Here is a 23,218-nt window from a genome sequence, read left to right as displayed (position 1 = left end):
AATGAGACCATCTGTAGAAGACAATGTGTGAAAAATTACGGCTACCATTTAATGGTCACCATCACCACAATTGCACTGTGCAAATTGAACTGTACTGTACTTGCACAGTGAACGACCTATAACTTGTAAACCTTCAGGATATTCCTCCTTTGTGGAGGAATATCGCCTAGCAGTCTATCGAGGTCTATGTTTCACCATTGTCATACCTGATACAAACATTATACAGATTTTATTTTGGCAGTGTATCTCATTTCATACCGAAAACATGATTCTTTGATCCTTATTCTTTTCACATTTTCTGTGATTTTTAAAAAAATATATACAGTATGTGTGTATTTAAAACCATTTGATTAAAGTGTTTAAACTTAAGTGTTATAGTTTTTTTGTGCATCAGTCAGTATACATGCATATATATGTATTTGTGCAATACCTTCTAGAAGTATTGTGGAGACGGATTTTCACTTAACCCAATATAGTTTGATGAAGCAAAAGTATTGGGGGAAAATTGGGAAATACATTTATCTTGTTGTTTAAGTTTTAGTCGTTGCGTAATTAGGTACTCATAGAAGAGCTGTGAACATCCTATTGGCCTGTTTTGTTTTGTTTTCAGTGTTTAGAGACCACAGCCAAAGTCAAAATAAAAATTTAAAGAATAACAGTCAATTCTGAAGCTGAAAGAAATATGAAACCCATAGCACAGAAGTTTGGTATCCCAAAATCAACAATTTGTGGTACTGTATAATGAAAAAGAAAGGAACCAGAGGTAATAAGTGCCATTCAGCCAAGACTTAGCCAGCCAAGAAAAACATCTGCTGTTGATCAAAGTTTTATAGACTTTGCTAGACTTTTATAGAGTATTATAGATTTGGTGTAAAGCAAAATCCATCTGTGACGATCCTACCCACCCCTGGTTTAATGAATTCCAGTTACTCTCATTAGAGCACAGATACCGACTTCCAAACTCCAAAACGAATGGATTTAAGTTCTCATTCATACCTGTAGCCATATCCTTACTTAACACTTGATTTTCTTTGCAAATATTTAGGCGTATAGTTGTCATTTTTTTTCTGTCTGTACACCAACTACTGCCGTAAAAACAAATTGCCCCCCTCGGGGGTAATAAAGACACTTTCTCTATTAAAACTTTGATAAACCTTTACCAAAGTAATGGACCGTTTAAACTGTGGCAAGAAAAAGGAGCTTCAGATGCTCCAAAGGATGCCTCCTCATTTGTGAAGTATGGTGGAGCATGGCATGCTTTGCATGCATCTGAAACTGGCTCACTCCTTTTTATTGATGTATCTTATGATGACAGCAGCAGAATGAATTCTGAATTTTACAGAAAAGTGTTCTCTGCTTATGGAAATGCTTTCATGCATTTTGGGTGGTGCTTCATTGGCAGCATGACAATGACCCAAAGCATTTGGCCAATGGAACAAAGGACTTCATCAGGAGAAAAATGTTTTTTTGCACATGTTTTTCCAGTTACACATGCATTTTGCATGTCGAAGAAAAATTTGTAGTAGGAACATACCACAAGTAGGCAAGAACTCAAGGTAGTTACAGCAAAGGCTTGACAAAACATCTTAGATAACTACACAAATTTTGGAGAGCTCATTTGGTTGCAGACTTCATATACTTATTGCCTAATAAGGATATGGAACCAATTTACACTTTGAAAGTTTTCTTAGGTGTCCCTATACTGTTGTTCACTGAGTTGAACACAGGGTGTGTTTTTCTTCTAATATGGTCAAATGTATGCATGGAATTACACACAGATAAAATGTGTATTGAATTTAACGTCAATCTCATCTCAATGTAATCTTTCATACTTGATCACAAGTATACATTGATTTGACTTTTCTGTCCCAGTACCCTTGGAGGACACTGTATTTACAGCTTTATGTGGAAAAAAAAAGGAATAGGAAAGAAAGCATGCTGGATCTTTTACAAATAAGGATTGGCCTGTCAGGATTTGAGTAGTGACTGAAAAAACACCACACTGCATGCAGTGCCTCTATATGCAGAGCTAAAGGTCTTTAGTTTTTTTTTTTAAAAAGTATTGGCACAGCTGTTTTAAAATTTAGAGTATAGTTGTTCATGTTCATTTCAGGAATCTCTGAGTGATCTTTTTCTTATTTGGCTGTTTGAGTAGATAGATGTTTTAGTCTGATAATGTAGATGAGTATTTTAATGGCTGGTTGACTTTTGGGCAACTATAAAACAGGATTATTTTGGTAATGGCCTTCGAGGTACAATTTATTTTTATATAACAATATTCACCTTTTCATTTAAAATACAGCACATGTATTTTTAGACATATTTTTCAGCAGATAGAATTTTGCAGATTTTTAATAAATAAAAAATTTGCAAACATCTTATAAAACTTTCTTTTTACCAGATGACAAAACAGAATTAATAAATGCAGCATTTTAAGATTAATTATGTCTTTTGTAAGAACAAAACCTCAGGAAACTATAAAGGTTATATGTAGCAAGAAGGAGGTTAGAAATGTAGTTTTTGAGAATACAGTATGCTTAGTTCAAGTAAGATGCACTGATTTCCAACTTGATAATGAATCAGAGTATTTGTCTGGTTTAGCGTGATTATGATTCAAATTGTTTCTTTGCCTAGAAGTCTGTACTTGTGTCAAAAAAAATAATTTAATCTAAAAGATACAATATTTTGTAGTAATTCAGACATACTGTAGTTGCTCATTGGGAAACAAAGTCATCAGTCACTGACTAAGTGCAACTCTTCAAGTCACACATCATTCACACAATGCAATGGTTGCAAACAGAGCAATGTGTTGAATTAATTTTCTGTTGGAATGATCAATAACTAGGGAAGCGCAGTGGCACAGTGGTTAGTATTCCTACCTTGCAGTGCTGGAGCCCTGGATTCATTTCCTGGTGTGCTATCAGCGTAGAGTTTGTAAGTTCTTTCCATGTTTATGTGGGTTTCCTCCGGGTGCTCCGGTTTCTTCCTATAGTACAAAGATTTAATTGGCCCTGGTGTGAGTTTGTTTAGAAAATGGATGGATGGATGATCAATAATTTTCTTGTCAGATTGAAGAGGCCAAAGTAGAACCTTTACTAATAGCCAGCTTGTTATAACATTGTTCTTCCACATTTTCCTCAGTTTCCTTGTAAATTCTATTAAATGTTAATACCAACTGTTCTGTTTTTTTTTCCAGAAAATGCCGTACTTATGTACAGAGTGCCATAAATATAATATGTTTTTAAAGAGATAATTCTTCCCAGACCAAGAATATGGTTTCCATGGCAACCTTTTGTTGGCTACAATGACCAGCACACTTGTGCTCATTTCATTCTTGTTTGCAGTTTAAACCATTTTATCATTATTAAAAATACAGGCTATTCATTTTAAATATAACATGGATTGTTTGAAGTAGTGGAATCTTGTAATAAGGAAACCACTGACTTTTATAAAAACTGACAAAACATAAGATTTATTGTTTGATTGGAGTGATGTTGTATCATAGGTGTCTAAATGTGTGCAGGTATTTTATTTCCTGTCCTACATTGTTATTAGCTACCACATTGAAAGAAAAATAAGATGCATTGACATAAGTTAGGACCCACCCTTGTGTGTAAGATCTTTTTAACAGGAATGTGGTTTGAGAATGTGGTTTAAGAAGAGCACTTTACACAAAATGAAAATTTTACATGTGCTTACATGTGCAACTACAAATAAATTAAACATTGACAGTTTCAGTTTTACACAGTGCTTTCCTTTTTGCTTCCATATTTACAAATTCTTGCCCAAAGGTAAGAGATCACATGGTTTACAGGCCCGATCACTGCAGATCAAAGAAGCTAAATAGGGGGACCTCTAAAGAAAACCAAGTTGTTGCTACAAGTGGTGTTGGTGGACCAGTAGTTAGCAATCTTCTGCCTGGGCCAAAACTTCCATAAGCCAATGATCACTTCCATAAGTTTGGTGATCAGGGACACTGCTGTAGAAAGCTTTCTCCTTCAGATGAGACATCAAACTGTTTGTAAAGGGGAGAGGTGTTAACCATAGTCTCTTGGCTATTTTCCACTTAGCCTCCATAAAATTCCCCCTTATTCATTATCTTATTGTTTATACACATCAATATCCCAATATCCCAAGTGCTGTGTAGTGGAGAGGTTGGTGTGTCATGTCTGCTGTAGTGAATGAAGTCCTCACCTTTATGTATATTGCATTGTATTGGAATGAAAAAAAAACTAAATACAATTTATTATTGTTATTACAGTATAATTATTTAGTTCAAGAGGTTCAACTATGTTTTTATCTTTAAACAGTTATCATTACTACCTGATTGTGTCTGCAATAAACATGAACTTATATATCCTTTATTGCAGGAAAATAGTGGGATCTTTAATTACTGACTATCTTTACTGCTTGTGAAATGAGAATGAATATATGATAGACTTTGAAACATGTTATCTTGCATGTGTGAAGCTACTTAATTAGCTAAATGTACTTACATAATTAATATTTTATCACAATTTGGCTTTGAATTTCCTGTTCTGTGCAGAATATGCGTAATATCTGTGCACGATGATTTATTTTTTACAAAACTGTGTCAAGTGAAATCGGAGTTTCCAAAGTAAGTTAGACCATTGTTCCATAACGGAGACATTGTTGTTTAAAAATTTAAGGTAAAGGGAAATATTCTATATTTCAGAAGACAGAATCTACTTCTGTGTTACAAAATTGAATGACTGGCTGTATGCACAGGTTTACAGACCTTAAGCCCCATTCGAGGATCAGATCTGACAAGCCACGCTCAGATCTGGTTCCACTTTACGAAATGTGTTGTCCGGTTACGTTCCAAGTCATTCACATTTCTCAGACCAGTAAGATCACGGCATTGCAAATGTGACCTATGTGTGTAGTTTCTTATAGCCTGATTCTACTAGCATGCATAGAATTTTTTTCCAAAGAAATGTGTTTTAAAACAAATGCATAAAGTGATATAAATCTAATTAATTCACGTTTGTATTAGGAAAGTGGTTGGGTGGACAAATTAACCGATTCTTCACCCGTGGAGATCATGGTAGCACAGCAGCATGATTGTTAGCAACCCTGCCTCACAGGTTTAGGGTGCTGATTTCAATGGCCCTAACAGCAGCAGTCTTTGCTTTCGTGTGGGTTTTTACCCTGTGAATCACTCTGGACCACCTACAGTAGGTTTCCTTCTACCAAAGACATGCTGGCTACTTGATTGGCTTTGCTTTCCTCCAAATTAAGTCAATTTCTGAGAGGCATTCAATTAGTGTTCATGCTTTCGTATTTGGGATGGGGGGGACTTTTCCCCAGTAAACTGGTAGTGGCTATGGGACAACAGAGAAACTGAGCCAAATGTCTCTACCGTAACGGGTTGCGTTACTGCTTCTCTCGTTACGTGCCTTTATGATGTTCTGAATTATGTTTAAAACTATCCACGCTTGACTTAATGGTATGGCAGAGTGCGTCTTGTACAAGGCACAAAAAGTGGATTACTATGTTCACAGGACAATATTGCAGAAAACAGTGCTTTGACAAACAAGCTGTAAAATTATTTTCCATTAGGTTTATTATGCTTGCTGCGATAGGCTCTGGCTCCCCATCGACCCTGTATTGGTTAGAAGATGGATGGATTATTTTCACACTCTTTCTATTTTCTGTAAGTTTAGAAGTTAATTTAGGGGTGACAAGTTCTTGCAACAGGAGTGCAAGTATGTATATATATTAACAGCATATCTGTATTTAGGAAGTCCATCCACAGCTTGGAGGCAGTTGTTTATATGACATTTCAGACGTTCACTATGCCTGTCATAAGGGATGTTCTTTCTGTGGATCACTCTGAGGTTCCATTTGGACATGTGCACAGTGTGAAAACAAACACAGGCAGAGTTGTTTCTGAGGCACACTCCAAGATAGCTGCAAGCTTTAGGATATATGCTTTTCCCTACAAATACATTATTGTTTTCGATCAACTATTGTATTTCTTAATTTCATTTTCACCATCTTTAAAGTTAGACTTAGGATACAAAATATGTTTCTTTAGAAGGGTTGTAGACTTTCTATAGGCACTGTATCTCTATTTATGAAAATACATACAGTGCTGTGAAAACATAACCACACCCCATGAAAAGGTGTGTATTTTTCAACATATTTGCATGTATGGAAATTTTATCTTCATTTCAACAATATTGACAGATAAAGGTGATCTAATTTAACGAATAACAATGAAAATTATTCTTTGCAATCATTTATTCAACCCCCCAAAAAAGTCAGAAATGCAATTGTCTGCTGTGGAAGAAATAAATATACCCCCTAGCTTCAATAGCTGGTGTTGCCCCGTTTGGCAGAAATCACTTCTTGTAGGTGTTTCTTGTAATTGTCTATCAGTCTCCTACATCGACTTGGAGAAATTTTTGCCCACTCCTCCTTACAGAACTCCTTCAACTGTGTGATGTTTGAGGGCTTTCTTGCATGTACTGCCCACTTCAAGTCCCCCCACAGCATTTCTGTGGGGTTAAGATCTGGGCTTTGACTTGGCCATAACCCTCCATTTCACCTATTTGAACCATTCTTTTGTGGATTTGCTTGAGTGTTTTGGGTCATTGTCTTGTTGCAAGGTCCACTTTCGGTTCAGCTTCAGCTTTTTGACAGATGGCCTCACATTCTACTGAAGTACTCTCTGGTGCAATGTGGAATTCATGGTTGACTCTATGAAGGCAAGCTGGCCAGGCCCTTAGGCAGAACAGCAGCCCCAAACTATAATTCTTCCACCACCATAACTTACACTTGGTATGAGGTTCTTTTGGTCAAAGGCAGTTTTTGGTTTTCTCCAAACGTGAAGTCTGACATTGTTGCCAAACAGCTCTACCTTTGTCTCATCTGTCCAAAGCACATTGTTTCAATAGTCTTGATCTTCACTTAGGTGTTGTCTAGAAAACGTCAGTCGTACATCTATATTCGTTTTTGAGAGCAGAGGCTTCTTCCTTCCTGACCTTGCATGTAGGGCGAAGTTGTGCAGTCTCTTTCGTATGGTTGACTCATGCACTTTGACATTGACTGAGGGAAGACTTGCCTGTAAATCCCTTGATGTTATCCTGGGGTTCTTGGAGAAATCCTGCAGCATCTTTCGGTCAGCTCTTTGGTGGGACGACCTGGCATGGATAGATTGCCAGTGGTTGGACATTTTCTCCATTTGTAGATGATCTTTCAGACAGTGGAGGGATTGACTACAAATTGCTAGGAAATAGCTTTAAAACCCTTCCCAGACTCATAGGCATCAATAATTATTCTTCTGAGGACCTCAGAGAGCTCTTTTGATCTTGGCATGATGTAGCTACACACCTCAATTGCTAAGACCAAACCAGACCACAGGTTTCTGATGTTTATATAAGGCAGTGCCCTCTAAGTTACTCTCTAGTGATGTTCTTATCATTTGCACCTGTTTTGGTGCACCTGATTCTAATTTTAGGCATTTGATGCAATGATTAAGGTAGGGGTGTACTAACTTTTTCCACACAAGGAAATTGCATTTCTGTTGATTAAATTTGAACATGAGTGCAAAATGTGATTTTTCAGTGTTATGTTTTAAAATTAGATCACCTTTATCTATCAGTATTGTTGAAATGACAATCAAATATCCTTTTGTCCAAAAATGTAAAAAAAGACAAAAAGATCTTTTCATGGGGTGTAGTTACTTTTTCACACCACTCTATATAGAAGGAGCAATAGATTAATATTGTCTTCTTAGGAAACAAATGCTTTACATTTTACAAAGGTTAAACGAAGGTTAAATATATGTGTATTTTGGTTACTATTTCGTATATAATTATAATTATGATAAAGTCAACTATGATTACAGATATGAAGTGAGAATATATGATACAAACATCTTCAAACTGAAGATGATGAAAAATAATACTCATCCATATTCTAGGGCCTCTCAGTCAGCTCTGAGTGTGCATGGTGTTCTGTAAACAAATGCTTAGTGGCAGTGAGAACGAAACAACAACATATTGGCTGTAAGTGTTCCAAGACTCATGAGTCAATTTGTTATATGTGCTACAATCTAGGAGTGTTTGTAAATTTGACTGTGAACTCTGACCTAATGTATCTGTCAGTACTCTTTCTATGACCTTTAAGGGACCCCTTTAAAACATGCCTTTTATGCTTTCATGAATTTGCCAGGAACCCACATCTGCAACCTAGTAAGAATAGTCTAATTAGTTTTTTTTTTCATTTAATGAGTTAAAATCTGTCTGGTCAATTAGTTTAATTATCTCCTGGCTATATCCTTTAATGCGTACACTGAAACTGCAATAGAACATCTATTGAGTTCATTCGTATAGTGGCTGATTTTGGACTCGGGTCTGGGAACAAAACAGAAACAGCATGTCACGTCATCTTTCATCTACAGTTCTTAATTTAAAGAACATGCTTATAGTACATAAGCTAATACATAGGATAGTGTTTCTGATATACCATATAAGAGTTTTTTTTTATTTTTCAGCCATGGTTTGATTTTGATAAGCGATGAAGTGATTTTGTGCACAGCAGTTGTCATAGAAACAGAGGCTTGTGCAAGCTTTTAAAAAGATACAGTTTATCCCCTCAGCACACAGTGATTTATCACTAAACCAGGGAGACGCATGTCTTGTAATAGCCTCTGTTGCCTTAAAGGGGGGATGACTTCAGATTTGGTTTCACTGTGTCCATGGACTTAGGGATAGGGGACTTAATCCCCATAACTTTGTCAAGTGTGTTATATCCAGCTTTGCAGAATCCGGATTTCAAATTTAGGGAGGAAACTTTAAAACTGTACGGATCCCAAAACAACCCCAATTTTGTGCTCCACTTCTCCAGTTCTCATTTATACATTGAAGATTTTTTTACTTCCCTGGGGGTCAGAGGACATCTTAAAGTCAAGTTTGAAAGTGAATCTCAGCCTCCAAAATCAGCAGAGGTGAATTTAAGTTATGAGAGGACTGGTGTGATGTGATTATCTGTTGTGTACAATTTTTATAAACAAATCTATTTTTTTTCCTGAGTATTACTAAATTATTATATCAGTCGATCGTATTACTGTGCATACGATCTGTGCATCTTCAAAATGCAACTAACAATATCTGATATAGTTACTAACTAAATTGATAAGTTATGAATTGATTTTATTATAGATATTTTAACCCATTAATAAAACCATTGACTGGATAAATAACATGACACTGATGTCGTACTGCCACATTATAAGTGATAAAAAATTACTGGATATGACAAAAAGGCAAAGGAAGCTGAAATGAGTAACTTACTATTCCAAGAGAGGGACTTGTGGCAAAGACAAATTATCTGAAGATAATTGAAGAACAACAAAAATGAGATGTGGCACAATCTCAGAGATGGCCATATCTGGCCATCTTCAAATGATTTGAAAAATGTGAGTGAAACGAGTATTAATATCAAAGCTCAGTTTGTAACCCATTTCCAGTTTAGGGATGTAGTCATAATTTCCTGTATCTTTGTTTTTTTACAGCACATACAACTTTTATAAAGCTGTAAAAAAGCATGAGGTACATCACAGTAGATACCTTGATCATTTCATAACGCAGAAACAGAGATGATGTTCAGGTAAACTACTGTATCATTGTGTCATTAAAATAGAATCTGTAGAATTTTTAAACAGTTTCATGTTTCTTTTTTTTTATGAACACTCCTCCTAGAGGAGGCCATTCAGCCCTGACTCATTTGGTTGCTGTGTCCTAATTCCTAAAATTTGTGTTGGACTCTACTACTTTCCCACTTTCTTCACAATATGTAAATGATAACTTATATAGTATATAACCTACTTCTATAAATTATATAATATATAATCTCTTAAGTCATTTTCTTAATTGGTCCCATAACAAGCTTGCCATTTACAGTTTGTATCTAAAATCTGTTTTTGCTTCTGCTTGTAATGCTTTGGATTTGTCTATATTCAATGTGATCTGCCAAACATTTGTACCCCAGTTTGCTTCTGTTTTGATTTAATCAGGAAATCTGACCTTAGTTTACTACCTATACCAGAGTATAGATCAGTGATATAAATTATGAAGAGCATGTGTCTTAGTATAGGTCACTGTGGTACGCTACTCATTACGTCACCCCAGTGCGAGCATTCACCCCTGTATACTCTCTCTTTTGAAAATTAGCTAAAAAATAACCATGTGCTGTAAAAGATACGGCATTAGGCATATGGCTGTTCTGTGTCATACCGCTGCTGAGCAGCATGTTAGAGCCACATCCAGGGGTTATCAAGAGTGACTGGGTGTGGTTCTCTGTACACTTTGGTTGCCTTTTATCTCGGCAACTGAAATGAAGCTACTCTACTGTATATCATTTAACAGAACACACAAGGTGCTGTTGAAAAAAACGGATGTTGTTGTATCAACAATGCTGTTGAAAAAAACGGATGTTGTTGTCTCAACAATTGATCGTAAGAAATGCTATGACTAAATGGGGAACATCAGGTAAGCGAGGAGCACATGCTTCCTGGTGTTATATTGTCATCTGACAAATCATCTTCTTCTGACTGGTCAGATGGTGACGGTTTATTTCCTGCGGGTGTTTTGGGGGAATGTAGTTGAGACAAGGGTCTCCCATCTTGCCTTTTACTGTCACCTTGTCACAGTAGATTAAAGTCATGGAACGACAAAATTTGAAATATTGGGGAAAAAAAATAGAAAGATCTCCTTTTACCTGAGTCCCAACAACAACCTCATGCAGGTCTTTCTCAGTCAAGCTGATTTGTTGCCTACATTCCTGTGACAGATTTAAATACAGTAGCTCCCAGACTTCACTACGATACTTGCCTGAAATAACAACATGTACGTACATTAAATTAACACTGATAAAAAACTGTCTGATGCCGATCCATCAATTTCATGTAATTAGAATAAATCAGCTTTTCCCTTTGACAATTTTATTGTTCCTACCAGCAGCTCAGTACTTTGTATTTTCCATGCTGGTAAAAGACATTTCCCACCATTGATTTTTTTTTTAAATGAATTACGTTTAATGTATGCAAATAATGGAAAAGTGGCAGTTTAACAGTGTTGCCTTCCATCATAGTAACATTACTAACATACCAGTAAACCTTATGAATTAAAAATAGGCACCATAGGTTGGTAACAGCCTTTGCCTCCAAGGTACAATAGACAGTGAGTGTATATACGATCTCCTTTCTTTTTAAAAGTGAATACTCGGTATCCAAAGCTGTAATGCTATCAGTGAAAATATTTTAAAAATGAACATCATTTTAGAATGTTTCAGTATTTGAATAGTGCATTGAAGTTTTTAGAATTATTTTCTCATATTTTTCTTCACGAGCTTCATTCATGATTTTTCATTTCAAGGAAAACAAATTCAGATGTTATCTTTCTGAGTTTAGAATGGAGTACTCTGTGTATTATAATACGGTATGTACAGGAGCTATGTATATTTGGAGAGATGAAACTCATTATTAACAGCCTTAAGATCAGCCTTAAAGGAGAAGTAATGGTTATAAAAATAACCATTTAAAATCTGAATTGGTCAACTAGGACAACATTGTGTTTCTTATATTTCTACTGTAGCATGTGATTATTCACACCTTTAACAGTTGTTAAGAAAAAGAAAGACACCTTCTCAAATCCAATTTGCATGTTTTATTACCTTGCTTTTGTTGTTTTTCAGTATGTTCCCTTGCTAATTTTGAACATTTATACAGAACTGTCATATTGTCTTTAATGTCTTACCATCTTCTTCCATTTTTACCAGTAAACTAATAATTTCCACTATTGAGATTCATTAGAGCTTTGTTGTATTTTGATTATATTACCTAGTACTTCAGCCAGGTTGAATGTACAATTTAATTTATTTAAGGAATTTAATTATTTTGCAAAATTTTCTTCTAGATTTACTAAGATACATTAAATCTATGTGTTTTACCATTCTTGTATATACTTTAAAATGTAGATCTCTAAAAATTAAATTGTCAATAACATTACATTTAATCATTTACTTCCAAAATGCTCACAACTAGCAAACTAGAAACACAGAGGGGAAGGTTTTTTATTCTGTGATGATCTGTGAATTCTGATCAATAAAGATTTTGCTTATACTGGTCACATATTTGGGGAGTTATTTGAAACCTTACTTCCCTCTTTAGGGCTTTTCCTGCATGATTGCACATTGGTACTGCATGATTGGACATTGATGCACACTCCACCTGTTGAAGAGGTCTTAAAACAGTTGTTCTTCATGCCCTGTTTTCCCTTCCATGTACACATTGTAGAACTACTGGTGATGAATTATCATAAGGTGCTTCACGTTGTTTCCATATCTATTATTACTAGAACGAGGCATACTAGTGGCTCTTAATAAAACAGCCTAAGTAAATAATAACAGGGTAGAATAAGACCACTTAAAACATTAGATGTTTGGGTTACAGTTACATTATCAGTCTAAGTGCTTAATGAACAACAGTATGCATTATGCAAATTATACTCTGATGGATTTTTCACCTGCTGAGGCTTTTTATACTAGGTTCCAGTGGGTTATTTTATGATGCTTGTTTTCCTGGACTCCCAAATTTCCTCACAAGTTTTTTAGCTGAGTGTTTTAGTTGAACAATTGTACTTACATTTTTTGCAGTTTATAGGCTGTGATTTATCTGGGCTTTATGATTGTTAAAATATGAAAATAGTAAGCTGATTGTTTAAGTTATTATATAAACTTTTTTATAGATATAGGTTGATACATTTATTTTTGAAAAGCCATGTATTGATGCACAACTAAAAATACACCTGCATCACATGTGACATCTAATAAAAAATATATAAAAATTTAATTTTAGCCTAATTGAAGTTCTGTACTTCCCCTTAGGTCAATTTGTACCACAAGTTTTAATGAGATTTTTAATTAGTATGTTAATTGCATAATGCAAGCAGTGAGATGATCACTTTTGAAAGAACCACATACGATTTGACAATCAGGAGGAGCATTTACAGTGCCGTGATAAAGTATTTGCCTCATTTCCTCTTATTATTGCATATTTGTCACACTGGATGTTTTCAGAACTTTAGACAAAATCTAGTATTAGATAAAGGGAACCTGAGTGAACAAATAACACTTAATAATTATTATTATTATTATTATTATTATTTCATTTATTTAATAAACAAAGTGATCCAACACCCATATCCCCTGTGTGAAAAAGTAATTACACTTAATAATTGGTTGTGCCACCTTTAGCTGCAATGACCAAATGCTTCCTATAATTCATTATCATTCTTTCACATCACTGTAGAGGAATTTTGGCCCACTCTTCCTCGCAAAACTGCTTTAATTCAGAAACAGGTTGGTAGGTTTACGAGCATGAACTGCTTATTTCAGGTTCTGCTACAGCATCTCTATTGGGTTTAGGTCTGGACTTTTGACTAGGCCAGTCCAAAAGTTTCATTTTGCTTCTTTTCAGCCATTCTGATGTGGACTTGCTTTTGTGTTTTGGATCATTGTCTTGCTGCATGACCCAACTAGGCTTCAGCTTCAGCTCACGGACGGATGACTGGACATTCTCCTTAAGAATTGTCTGATACAGAGCAGAATTCATGGTTCATTTAATTATGGCAAGTCGTCCAGGTCCTGAAGCAGCAAAGCATCCCCACACCATCACACTCCCACCTCCATGTTTGACTGTTAGTATGATGTTCTTACTGTGGAATGCTGTGTTTGCTTTACGCCAGACATAATGGGACCCATGTCGTTCAAAAAGTTCTACTTTTGACTCATCTGTCCATAGAACATTCTCCCAAAAGTCATGAGGATCATCCAGGTGCTACTTGGCAAATGAGAGACGAGCATTTATGTTCTTCTTGGTTAGCAGTAGTTTCTGCCGTGCTACTAATTTCTCATGAATCCCAATTTTTGCCCAGTCTTTTTCTGATTGTGGAGTCATGAACACTGACATTAGCGGAGGAAAGAGAAGCCTGCAGTTCTCTCGATGTTTTTTTAGGATCCTTTGTGACTTCCTAGATGATTTTACGCTGCGCCCTTGGAGAAATTGTGGCAGGCGGACCACTCCTGGGAAGATTCACTACTGTTCCAAGTGTTCTCCATTTGGAGATGATGGCTCTCACTGGGGTTTGGTGGAGTCCCAGAGCCTTAGAAATTGCTTTGTAACCCTTTCCAGACCGTTAGATATCAACAACTTTTTTTCTGATCACTTCAGGAATTTCCTTTGATCGTGGCATTATGTGCTTGTTGAATCTTTGTGCTGGCAACTTGACTCTGATGGTAAGGGTCAAAATAGGTTTATATTGAGCAGGGCTGGCTGTAATCAAGCCTGGCTGTGTTCAGTCAGCTCTAAATGATCCCCTTAACTGGGTTTATTTAACTAGGGGGCAATTACTTTTTTACACAGTGCCAGTTGGTGTTGGATAACTTTGTTCATTAAATAAATGAAATAAGCAAAAACAAAAATGTGTTTTTTGTTCACTCAGGTTCCCTTTATCTAATATTAGATTTTGGTTGAAGACCTGAAAACATTCAGTGTAAAAAATGTGCAATAATCGAGGAAATTGGGGGCAAATAATTTTTCACGGCACTGTAGCTTGAATACAAAAGAGATTTAACTTTTTCCTATTTTATTTACAATCTTGAAAGTATTTTGTTATTTAGATATGTAATTTTGCTGGATTGTGGTTGAGAATTGTTTTGTTCATCATTACTTTTTTCTCATAAGAACACTCTAAACACCACAAGGGATTTGAGAATACAGGATTGTAATTAAACATGTAAATACTTTAAAGAAAAAATGGTGACTGCCTTTGTTTTACGGTAAGCAAAGGTATAAAACATTGCTTTGAGTAACAAACAGCCATATATGGGGTTGTTATTATAAATGCATTGTTTTTTGCAAAGATTATTTTTCAGGCATTGCCAAATTTGACCCCCTACAAGCTACTTCACCATCCCCCCCAAAATGACATTTTTAGAAGCAAATTTTATAAAACATAAATTATCTGAAAGGTAGATATGTTATAACTGTCAGTACTAAACACTTTTCTTTATTCTTTTCTTTTCCATTTTTAATTCTTGTGTTGTAGTCAGATGTATTGTATAGAAAATGCTCATGGCCAACTGGTGAGAGACTTGGACTTCAATCCGAATAAGCAGTACTATCTGGCCAGCTGTGGTGATGACTGCAAGGTCAAGTTCTGGGACGTCAGGAACATCAGTGAGCCTGTCAAGAGCCTGGAAGAGCACTCCCACTGGTAGGAGAGGATGCTTGATCTGTGTTACCTGTCTGCAACACGCAGAGCCCTGTGGGAGTCACACAACTGCAGTCTTGCTTTGGAAGATCAGTGGGCAGTGTTCTTGCCTCTGGGCCAAAAGATCACAGATACAGAGCCCTTTTTTGGTGTGGATATTTATAATGCACACCAGGTACCAGCAGCGCAGCCTAAAGCATCTATGTGACTCTGTGTGCTGCAGTGCTTGCAAATCAATTCATACGCTGATGCATAAAATAAATGGCAGCACTCAAGTTTAATGTTTTTAATTTTTTTTTAATGTAGATATCTGCAGAATCAGAGAAAATGTGAATAAACATACATATGTCACACTGCTAAAATTTAAACATGTAATGTTATTACAAAAATAGTTTAAGATACAAGTCTTAGATTAGCACAATCCCTGTACTGTTTTAAATAGACATTACCAACCAGAATTAGAATATCTCATTCTATAGCCAACTTTTCTGACAGACAAGTCACCTCCAGTATTGTCGATAATTACCAGACTTAATTACTTAAGCAAGTCTTGTGTTAATTGAAATAATATTTTTTATAAATGTCACTTTATACATAAAATAAACTCATTTGGCAACATATACTGTATACCAAACACTGAGCATCTCATCCTATTTTTATGAAGTTACATATCTTTAGCTCAGTATTTTGTTACTCCAAGCAGTAACACTAGTCAGTCAACAGAGCTACCTGCTAATCATTTAAAAGGAAGATCACATTATATCAATACCCAGTGACGTCAGTATTACCACTATCTAGTTTGATCTTGTCAAATTTGACTAGCTTAGGCCAAGCCAAAAGCTCAGATGGAACACCTATAAATATAAGTACTGTAGTGCTAGAAAATGGCAATAGGTTGCATTCTTCCATCTCACCCAAAATTTCCAAAGCAGTATTTTGATGGAGAACATTGTGCTGTGAGTGGTGCTGTCTTTCAGGTGAGAAATTAAAGGGAGATCCTGACAAATGGTTATTCGAGATCCCTTGGAACTGTTTGTAAGAGTAGTTGTTTTAACCCTGGCATCCTGGATAAATTCTAGTCTGGGCCTGAACAATTTGGGCCATCTGACTATTCCTCTTTATTCAACTGATTAAGAAATTTCTTACATCTCCACCTGATCTGCTGTGCAGATGGGCTGCCGGTACACAATGGCTGCCTTGTTTCTTCTAGGTGGGGGTTGTACTTCAGAGATGGATGATGTGTGTCCCCTCGTATAGTTAAATTGTGTTTGGATCCTTTTGGATTTAAAAGTGTAATTCATGTATAGTGAATGCAAAATAATATTAATTTCAGTTCAGCTAGTAAAACGTAGAATTGTTTTGTGTTTTTGTGTATCGATATTTAATCACTGTTTTATGTCGATACATGCACAATATATTTTAATGTTATAGTCTAACATTAGTGTTATATTGTTTTCATTGAGTAATTTTTATTAGAATATTTGCCATCAATGTAGTAATTTATTCAGTGTTTAATTTCAAAACATGTAGGTGCACATAGACCATACTTTTAAGCAATAATAAAATAAAAGCAGTTTCACTGCAAAGGAGCTGTGTCACCTGAGAGGGCATGAAACATTAAACTTCGAAACAGGATTAATAAAGGGTAAAGTATGTTATTGTATGTGGTTGTCTTTCAGTAGCATCATCTCTAATTTCAGCACTGCTTTTCAAAACTTGTTTCTTGAGTGAGCACCAACCAGCAGCCAAGAGTTCCTGTCTGAACCCGATCTTCCTTTTCTTCATTACAAAAAGCTACATTTTGTAATCACCTTACGACCACTTTACATTAGATTGGCTGTGGGGAAGGCTTTAAACCAGAAATACCGAATAAAGCATGTACATTTTTTTCTTTTTGTCTTCTCAAAATGTTTCAGAGATGTGTGGCACATAACAAGAAAACCCTTCTGAATATTTGATATCTGTAATAAATCTGATTATTAGTGTGTGTTCTTCCAGTATCTTTTAGGGGAATCATTTTATACTGAAATAAATGAACTGGCAAACTATAATCTTGAGTAGATGGATTAACGTGATATGTCAAAAAACCTGGGAGGGAGCTTTAATATACTAATGTAAAATTAAATGTATCCTTAAATTAAATCCTAAAGATTATTAAAAAATCTAAGACAGGAGATGAAAGGAAAGCATAAGCCTAGAAACTTTAAAAGCAGAATAGTAATTATTCGTAAAACAAAATAAATTTCAGTTATTTATTACAAATTCAGTGTTTTTTTATAAGAGTATTATTAGGAGAATGGTAATATTTTCTTTAGAAGGAACAAGTATTAGATTTATTCCATGCTGAAAAGAGAAGAAAGAAAACACAACGTTTCGGCTGTGGAGCCTTCTTCAGGTGTGAGAACCAAAGGCCCCAGCTCTGCAATGCTAACTATTACGCCTTCTTGTTGCCCATAAGTAACAACATAAATATGCATCATACATATGTATGTTACTTGCATATTCTTTATTTTTACCAGGCTTGAAATTCACAGCATAAATCACCTTATGACCTGTGCCCATTCAACTCTGTCGCTAATGGAGTGGTTTAGTGTTTATGCAACGCAGCTGTTCAGCTGTATCAAGGTCAGTCATGAATAATCAGTGAATCAAAGTGACACCTTAGACATTTATCTATTTCCAAAATCAGTGGACTCTATTCTTCTAAAAACATGCATACATAAACAGACTAATAAGTTCTTTTGATTCTCAGAAAATATTTATTGAAACTATCGGGTCTTTCATGAGGAATGACTGGAGTTCCACATTAAACTTAATGCAACTCTAAAAGAAATGCTAACTGCTAGGATTCACTTGCATCATGTCTCTCAGTAGTGCTGTTGTTTTGCAGGGTGTGGAGTGTAAGGTACAACCACTCTCATGATCAGCTGGTATTGACAGGCAGCAGTGACAGCAGGGTCATTCTTTCCAACATGGTGTCCATTTCTTCAGAACCCTTCGGTCATCTAGTGGATGAAGACGACCTGAGTGACCCAGAGGACAACCACCAGGAGGAGAAGTGTGTCTCTTTAACTATTGAATCCAGGTTTTTCTCACTGTCATTCATCATTTATTCCTGTCAGGGTGAATAAACACTGACCAGCAGCATACAGCACACCTACTCCCTGGGTTATACAAGTCTTTGCGTAATCAAGTCTTCCATAACTTGACAGTGACCCTTTTAAGCTGTTGATATTGCAGTGATCCTCCTTTATTTTTATTTCTACCAGTGTCAGAGAGTTAGGAAGGACAATAATTAACAGTTAATTAATTAACAGTTATAGGACGATAAACCCCACATGGGTTTATTGTCCTTTAACTGTTAAGAGGTGTGTGTGCTAATCACAGAGGATGTAGCAGGAGTACATAAGGTGAAGAGAGAGACAAAGGACACTCCTCCCATTTTTATATAGAAGTAGAGAAATGAAATAATGAAAAAATGTTTTAAAACCCTAAAATTAGAATGAATAAATGCCAAATGTAGCACAAGCTTAAAAAATACAATGCGTTAAATAAATTAGAAATATATGTCAATTAATTTATAAATATTATACATTTAATTACCCTTCACTTTGGAGTTCACTAATTAAACACAAAATAAAATCCACAATAAATAAAAAATTATAAAATGACTCGGGTGCTTTCGGGTGATATGATTGTAATATGGGTTGCTCACAATTTTCCATGAAAAATGTAATGGTTGCCACACTTGCATGACAGCAAAGTGATTCTGAAGTGTGAAACAGAGCCCTGATGAAGTCAGCATTACGAGTTGTGTGTAACCCAGGGAGTGGGTAAATCTCCCCTATTGCATTAAACCTCTAGGATTGTAATGTACACTTTTGTTCTTAGGTAACAAATCTATTTGTAAAAAAAATCACTTTAACCTGCATGGTTTGAGACATGACTGCCTGGTTTTAAGGACAAGAAGGCTCTCTCTCACACACACTGGGAGGTTTTTGTGCTTGCAGTGGAGCTGGGGATGTTGGAGGGACCTTAGCAAGATGAACACTGGGAAACGGTGAACTACAAAGCTGTATTTATACCCTGGAGTCAGTGATTTGTGGAAACTGTGGCTTCTTGTCCTCCCTTCAACATCAAGAAAGTGAATGTTGCGTTCACAGTAAGGTACCAAATAGTAAACACAATCTGACTCAAGGATGTGATTAAGCTTCAGCGCTGTATTGCCAAGCATTATTACTTGGTTCAGATGCAAACAAAATGGCTTTACAGAAAACAAAATTAAGGCTAAGTCTCTAAAAGACAGTACCCTGTCTACAAACTGAATTATATAGAATTATCCAGTTTTCCCAGCATAAAGTACAACATAAACAGACATATATGACTTTCAACAAGCAACCATTTCTTATATATCAAATGAACAAACAATAGAGTGGGCCAAAGACACATCTGATATATACTGTAAACAAATCCCCATGTGCAAATCCCTATATTCCATATGGAATAGTTAATTTTATCATTACAAATATACAGTTAACTAGTTACAAGAAAAGTATTTGTTGTTGTCTCTTTGGCAATTTATGGTGGTGGCTTCATTGATATTGCAGCCCCTTGTCCAGCTCACCAAGGCCAGTTAATGCCAGACTTTTACGTCCCCTCTGCGGGAAAAAAGTCACCTTTTGTTGCCTTAAAGACTAGAATTGAAATGTATAAGAATAGATTTTTTAGATTTATTTACAGGTCCTACCCCACAACTTCCAAGTGCAAACAGTGTCCTAGAAATACTTTGAATATTAAAAATAAAAACTGGAATAGCTTGGTTTGGTAAGTGTCCATCCCCCTTACAATAGCAGCCCTAAATTACCCGAGGTGTAACTAATCACTTTCAAAATCACACACAAAGTTAATTGGCCTCCACCTGTTTTTAATTGTAGTGATTCACGTGATTTTTAGGATAAATTCAACAGCTGTTATAGGTTTCCTCTTCTGGGTAGTGCATTTCAAAGCAAAGCATCAACGATGGGCACCAAGGGACTTTCAAAACAACTCTGGGAAAGGTTGTGGAAAGGTACAGATCAGGAGATGGATATAAAAAATTCAAAGGCCTTAAATATGCCTTGGAGCATAGACAGGACAATTAAGAATTGGAAGGTATACAGTACCTCCAAGACCCTGCCTGAATCAGGCTGTCCCTTCAAACTATATAATGGGGTAGAAAGTTGGGTGATCAGGGAGGTTACTGAGAAGCCAGTGGTAACTTTGAAAGATCTGTAGGCTTTTACGGCCAAGACTGGTTCAGGTGGGCATGTGACAACAATATTCCAAGCACTTGACACATCTGGTAACATGGCAGGAAGGAAGCTATTACTGAATAAAGAAGTGAGGCTTAGTAAAGCATCTCAAATGATTGTACAAATAATTTGGTGCGGCCAATGTGTTGCAGACGTCATGCAGTTGTTGCCTCAGAGAGGTACTGACTTTTATATCGTAGAAGAAAAAAATAACCCAGTACTTTTAAAAATGGCAGTATATGCATTACATATATAGAATAATGCTTTCCCTGAAGTCTTTCCACAAATCACTGTCTCTGGTATATCCATACTTTTTGTGCTTTTCATCTTTTTTTTCCCCGTCTTGTTAATCGCTTGTGTTGGTTATTTACTGAGAGGAATTAATAATGCATCACATTTAATCCCTTTCACTATAATATATAGAATTGTTGCATTCAGAGACCAGGTTTTACATCCTGATGTGAACTTAGGGATCATGTTTTCGTCAAAAATGTTCTTGTGAGGCACAAAGGTAATTTTCCTTACAGGAGTGAATTAACTTTGAAAGTATTCCACCTATGCACCTTATGACCCTTTGACAGTTCTTTTTATTTATCTGGTTTTCATTTATCTCTCTTTATTTGTCTAATTTATAGTATACATAACCATACACTTTCACTGGGCTACTATTTTCACCTCATAGCCCAACTTAACTCAACTTAGTCATTAAATAATTTAATGCTAATGTAGTAGTCAAAGTCACTCGTGTATCATGGTCAGTCATGAATGATCAGTTAATCAAAAGATACCAAAATAATTGAATTAATATCCAACATATTTATGTTGTTTTTTCTAAAAATATGTGTACAGTAAATACAATGATACATTGTGTGTTGTGTGTTGAGGGCTGGAAAGGTCAAGTCTTTTACATATCTACATCAAAAATACCTGTTATCTTTAAACTAAGGATATTCTTTGGAGTGTTTAGCAAAACTTTTTGGAGACGGCACTGTAACAAAATGACCCCCCCAAAGCAGTATACATAAATAAGACTTCAGACATTTTCTAAAATAAAAACACAACTGAATATATGGAAAAGAAGAAGAAGTCCATGAATGGACCCTTGTTTTTCGGATCTGACCACAGAACACTTTCGCAATTTGAGCACCAAAGAAAAATTTTGTATTTAAGTAAGGGATTGTGGCCTTACAGTTGTGTTTTCTTTTTATGGTATCTACCAAGCTAAAGAAATCTCATGCACGCTTTGTGGTGCAATATTTGGAAGAGGGAAAAAGTGGTTCCCATTTCCTTAGCATCTGTTTAGGGAGTGATTTAGTACTGCAAAGGGTCTTTATTTTGTCAAGTTTCCCTCTTTTCTCTATGGTATTTGTGCCTCATTTGCAGAATTATGTTCTGCTTCTTGGTTTTCCTGGTTCAGGGTTCTCATAGTTTTTGTGAATTACTGTTAATAATAGTAGTAAATGTTGTGTGCTGTTAAATGATTACAGGTAAATATTTCTTAATCTTTTAAATTTGGTGCCATGCTTATGACTCTTCATCTCTGTGCCTTGAATAAAGGAAGTATGTGCCTAGAAGTGTTACTGCTCTGTATTACTAGACAAATAGAGCATAGGTAATTTATTTCTTACATTTTTCTTTCAAGGCAAGCTTGAATCAGGACCTGTTTTTCTATTTATAATTATATTCAATTCTTTACACCTCTTGCATGTAACTATAATTTGATGGTAGTTTATCTGAAACCCCATTTACCTGAATATGAATCTTCCAAAATAATTTCCCATCTTCAACAAACTACATTCATGCACATGCATTAGTATGTGCATACATTACTACAGTGTACAGTACATGTTTCCGCCAATCTATAAGATATCGTAGGAGTTACATTTCATGTTACTTGAATTGCTTCTAAAACCTTTTGTCATTCCAGATGTTTAGGATAGCAACTTCTATTATTTTTCACTTCTTACTAGGCAAACTTTTTACAGTAGTAATGAATTTTTAAATGTTGTAAAAATGTTTTTTTTTTCATTGCAGGAGTAAAGAACCACTCCAGGACAGCATAATAGCTACCTATGAAGAGCATGAAGACAGTGTCTATGCAGTTGAGTGGTCATCTGCAGACCCCTGGCTGTTTGCTTCATTGAGCTATGATGGGAGGCTTGTAATAAACAGAGTGCCGAGAGCTCTGAAATATCGTATTTTGTTGTAAAACCCTGAAGAAAGAATTATAATAAATTTCCTCCAAGTCTTCTGGTGTACAATATGTAAGATATTGCTGATCTTAAAATCTTAGGGAACATGGGAAAAATATATTTGCGTATAAGAAGTGGAAATTCTTATATGCACATACAGTACTAGTTACATTTTTCAGTGTGTTAACCTGTTTCTTTTGGTGTTACCATCATTACATTGGGTGAACTGTTGCTGAGACTGACTAATTCTGTGATCAAGTCATTGAAGAACGGCTTCTACATGCCTCATGTGAGCAGCCAAGTATTCTGTCATAAAATAGTAACAGAAGAAAAGAGATATTTTGATGTTCTAATTATGTCTAATTATGCCTTTATAATTCTACCTGTGTATTATGGGGAAAGTAAATTTAAATGAACTGTGGCTTCCACATTC

The 23,218-nt window shown here is 35.7% G+C and overlaps 1 protein-coding gene across 1 annotated transcript in view; it reads left to right on the top strand.

Annotated features, from left to right (window-relative positions):
- Positions 1 to 22,851, top strand: part of eipr1 (EARP complex and GARP complex interacting protein 1) — a 40,941-nt gene extending 18,090 nt beyond the window's left edge. The window contains exons 7-9 of the mRNA XM_088930146.1: positions 15,138 to 15,305; positions 18,193 to 18,360; positions 22,628 to 22,851. Coding sequence (XP_088786272.1) covers positions 15,138 to 15,305; positions 18,193 to 18,360; positions 22,628 to 22,802 — 511 coding nt within the window. The 3' untranslated portion in view covers positions 22,803 to 22,851. The remainder of the gene's footprint in view (positions 1 to 15,137; positions 15,306 to 18,192; positions 18,361 to 22,627) is intronic.
- Positions 22,852 to 23,218: the final 367 nt, after the last annotated feature.

This window comes from Atractosteus spatula, chromosome 2 (genome assembly GCF_055471065.1).
Source record: "Atractosteus spatula isolate fAtrSpa1 chromosome 2, fAtrSpa1.hap1, whole genome shotgun sequence".
In the NCBI taxonomy this organism is placed as follows: Eukaryota; Metazoa; Chordata; class Actinopteri; order Semionotiformes; family Lepisosteidae; genus Atractosteus; species Atractosteus spatula.
The sequence above is the reverse complement of the archived record's forward strand: the minus strand, read 5'-3'. Positions and strand labels throughout refer to the sequence as shown.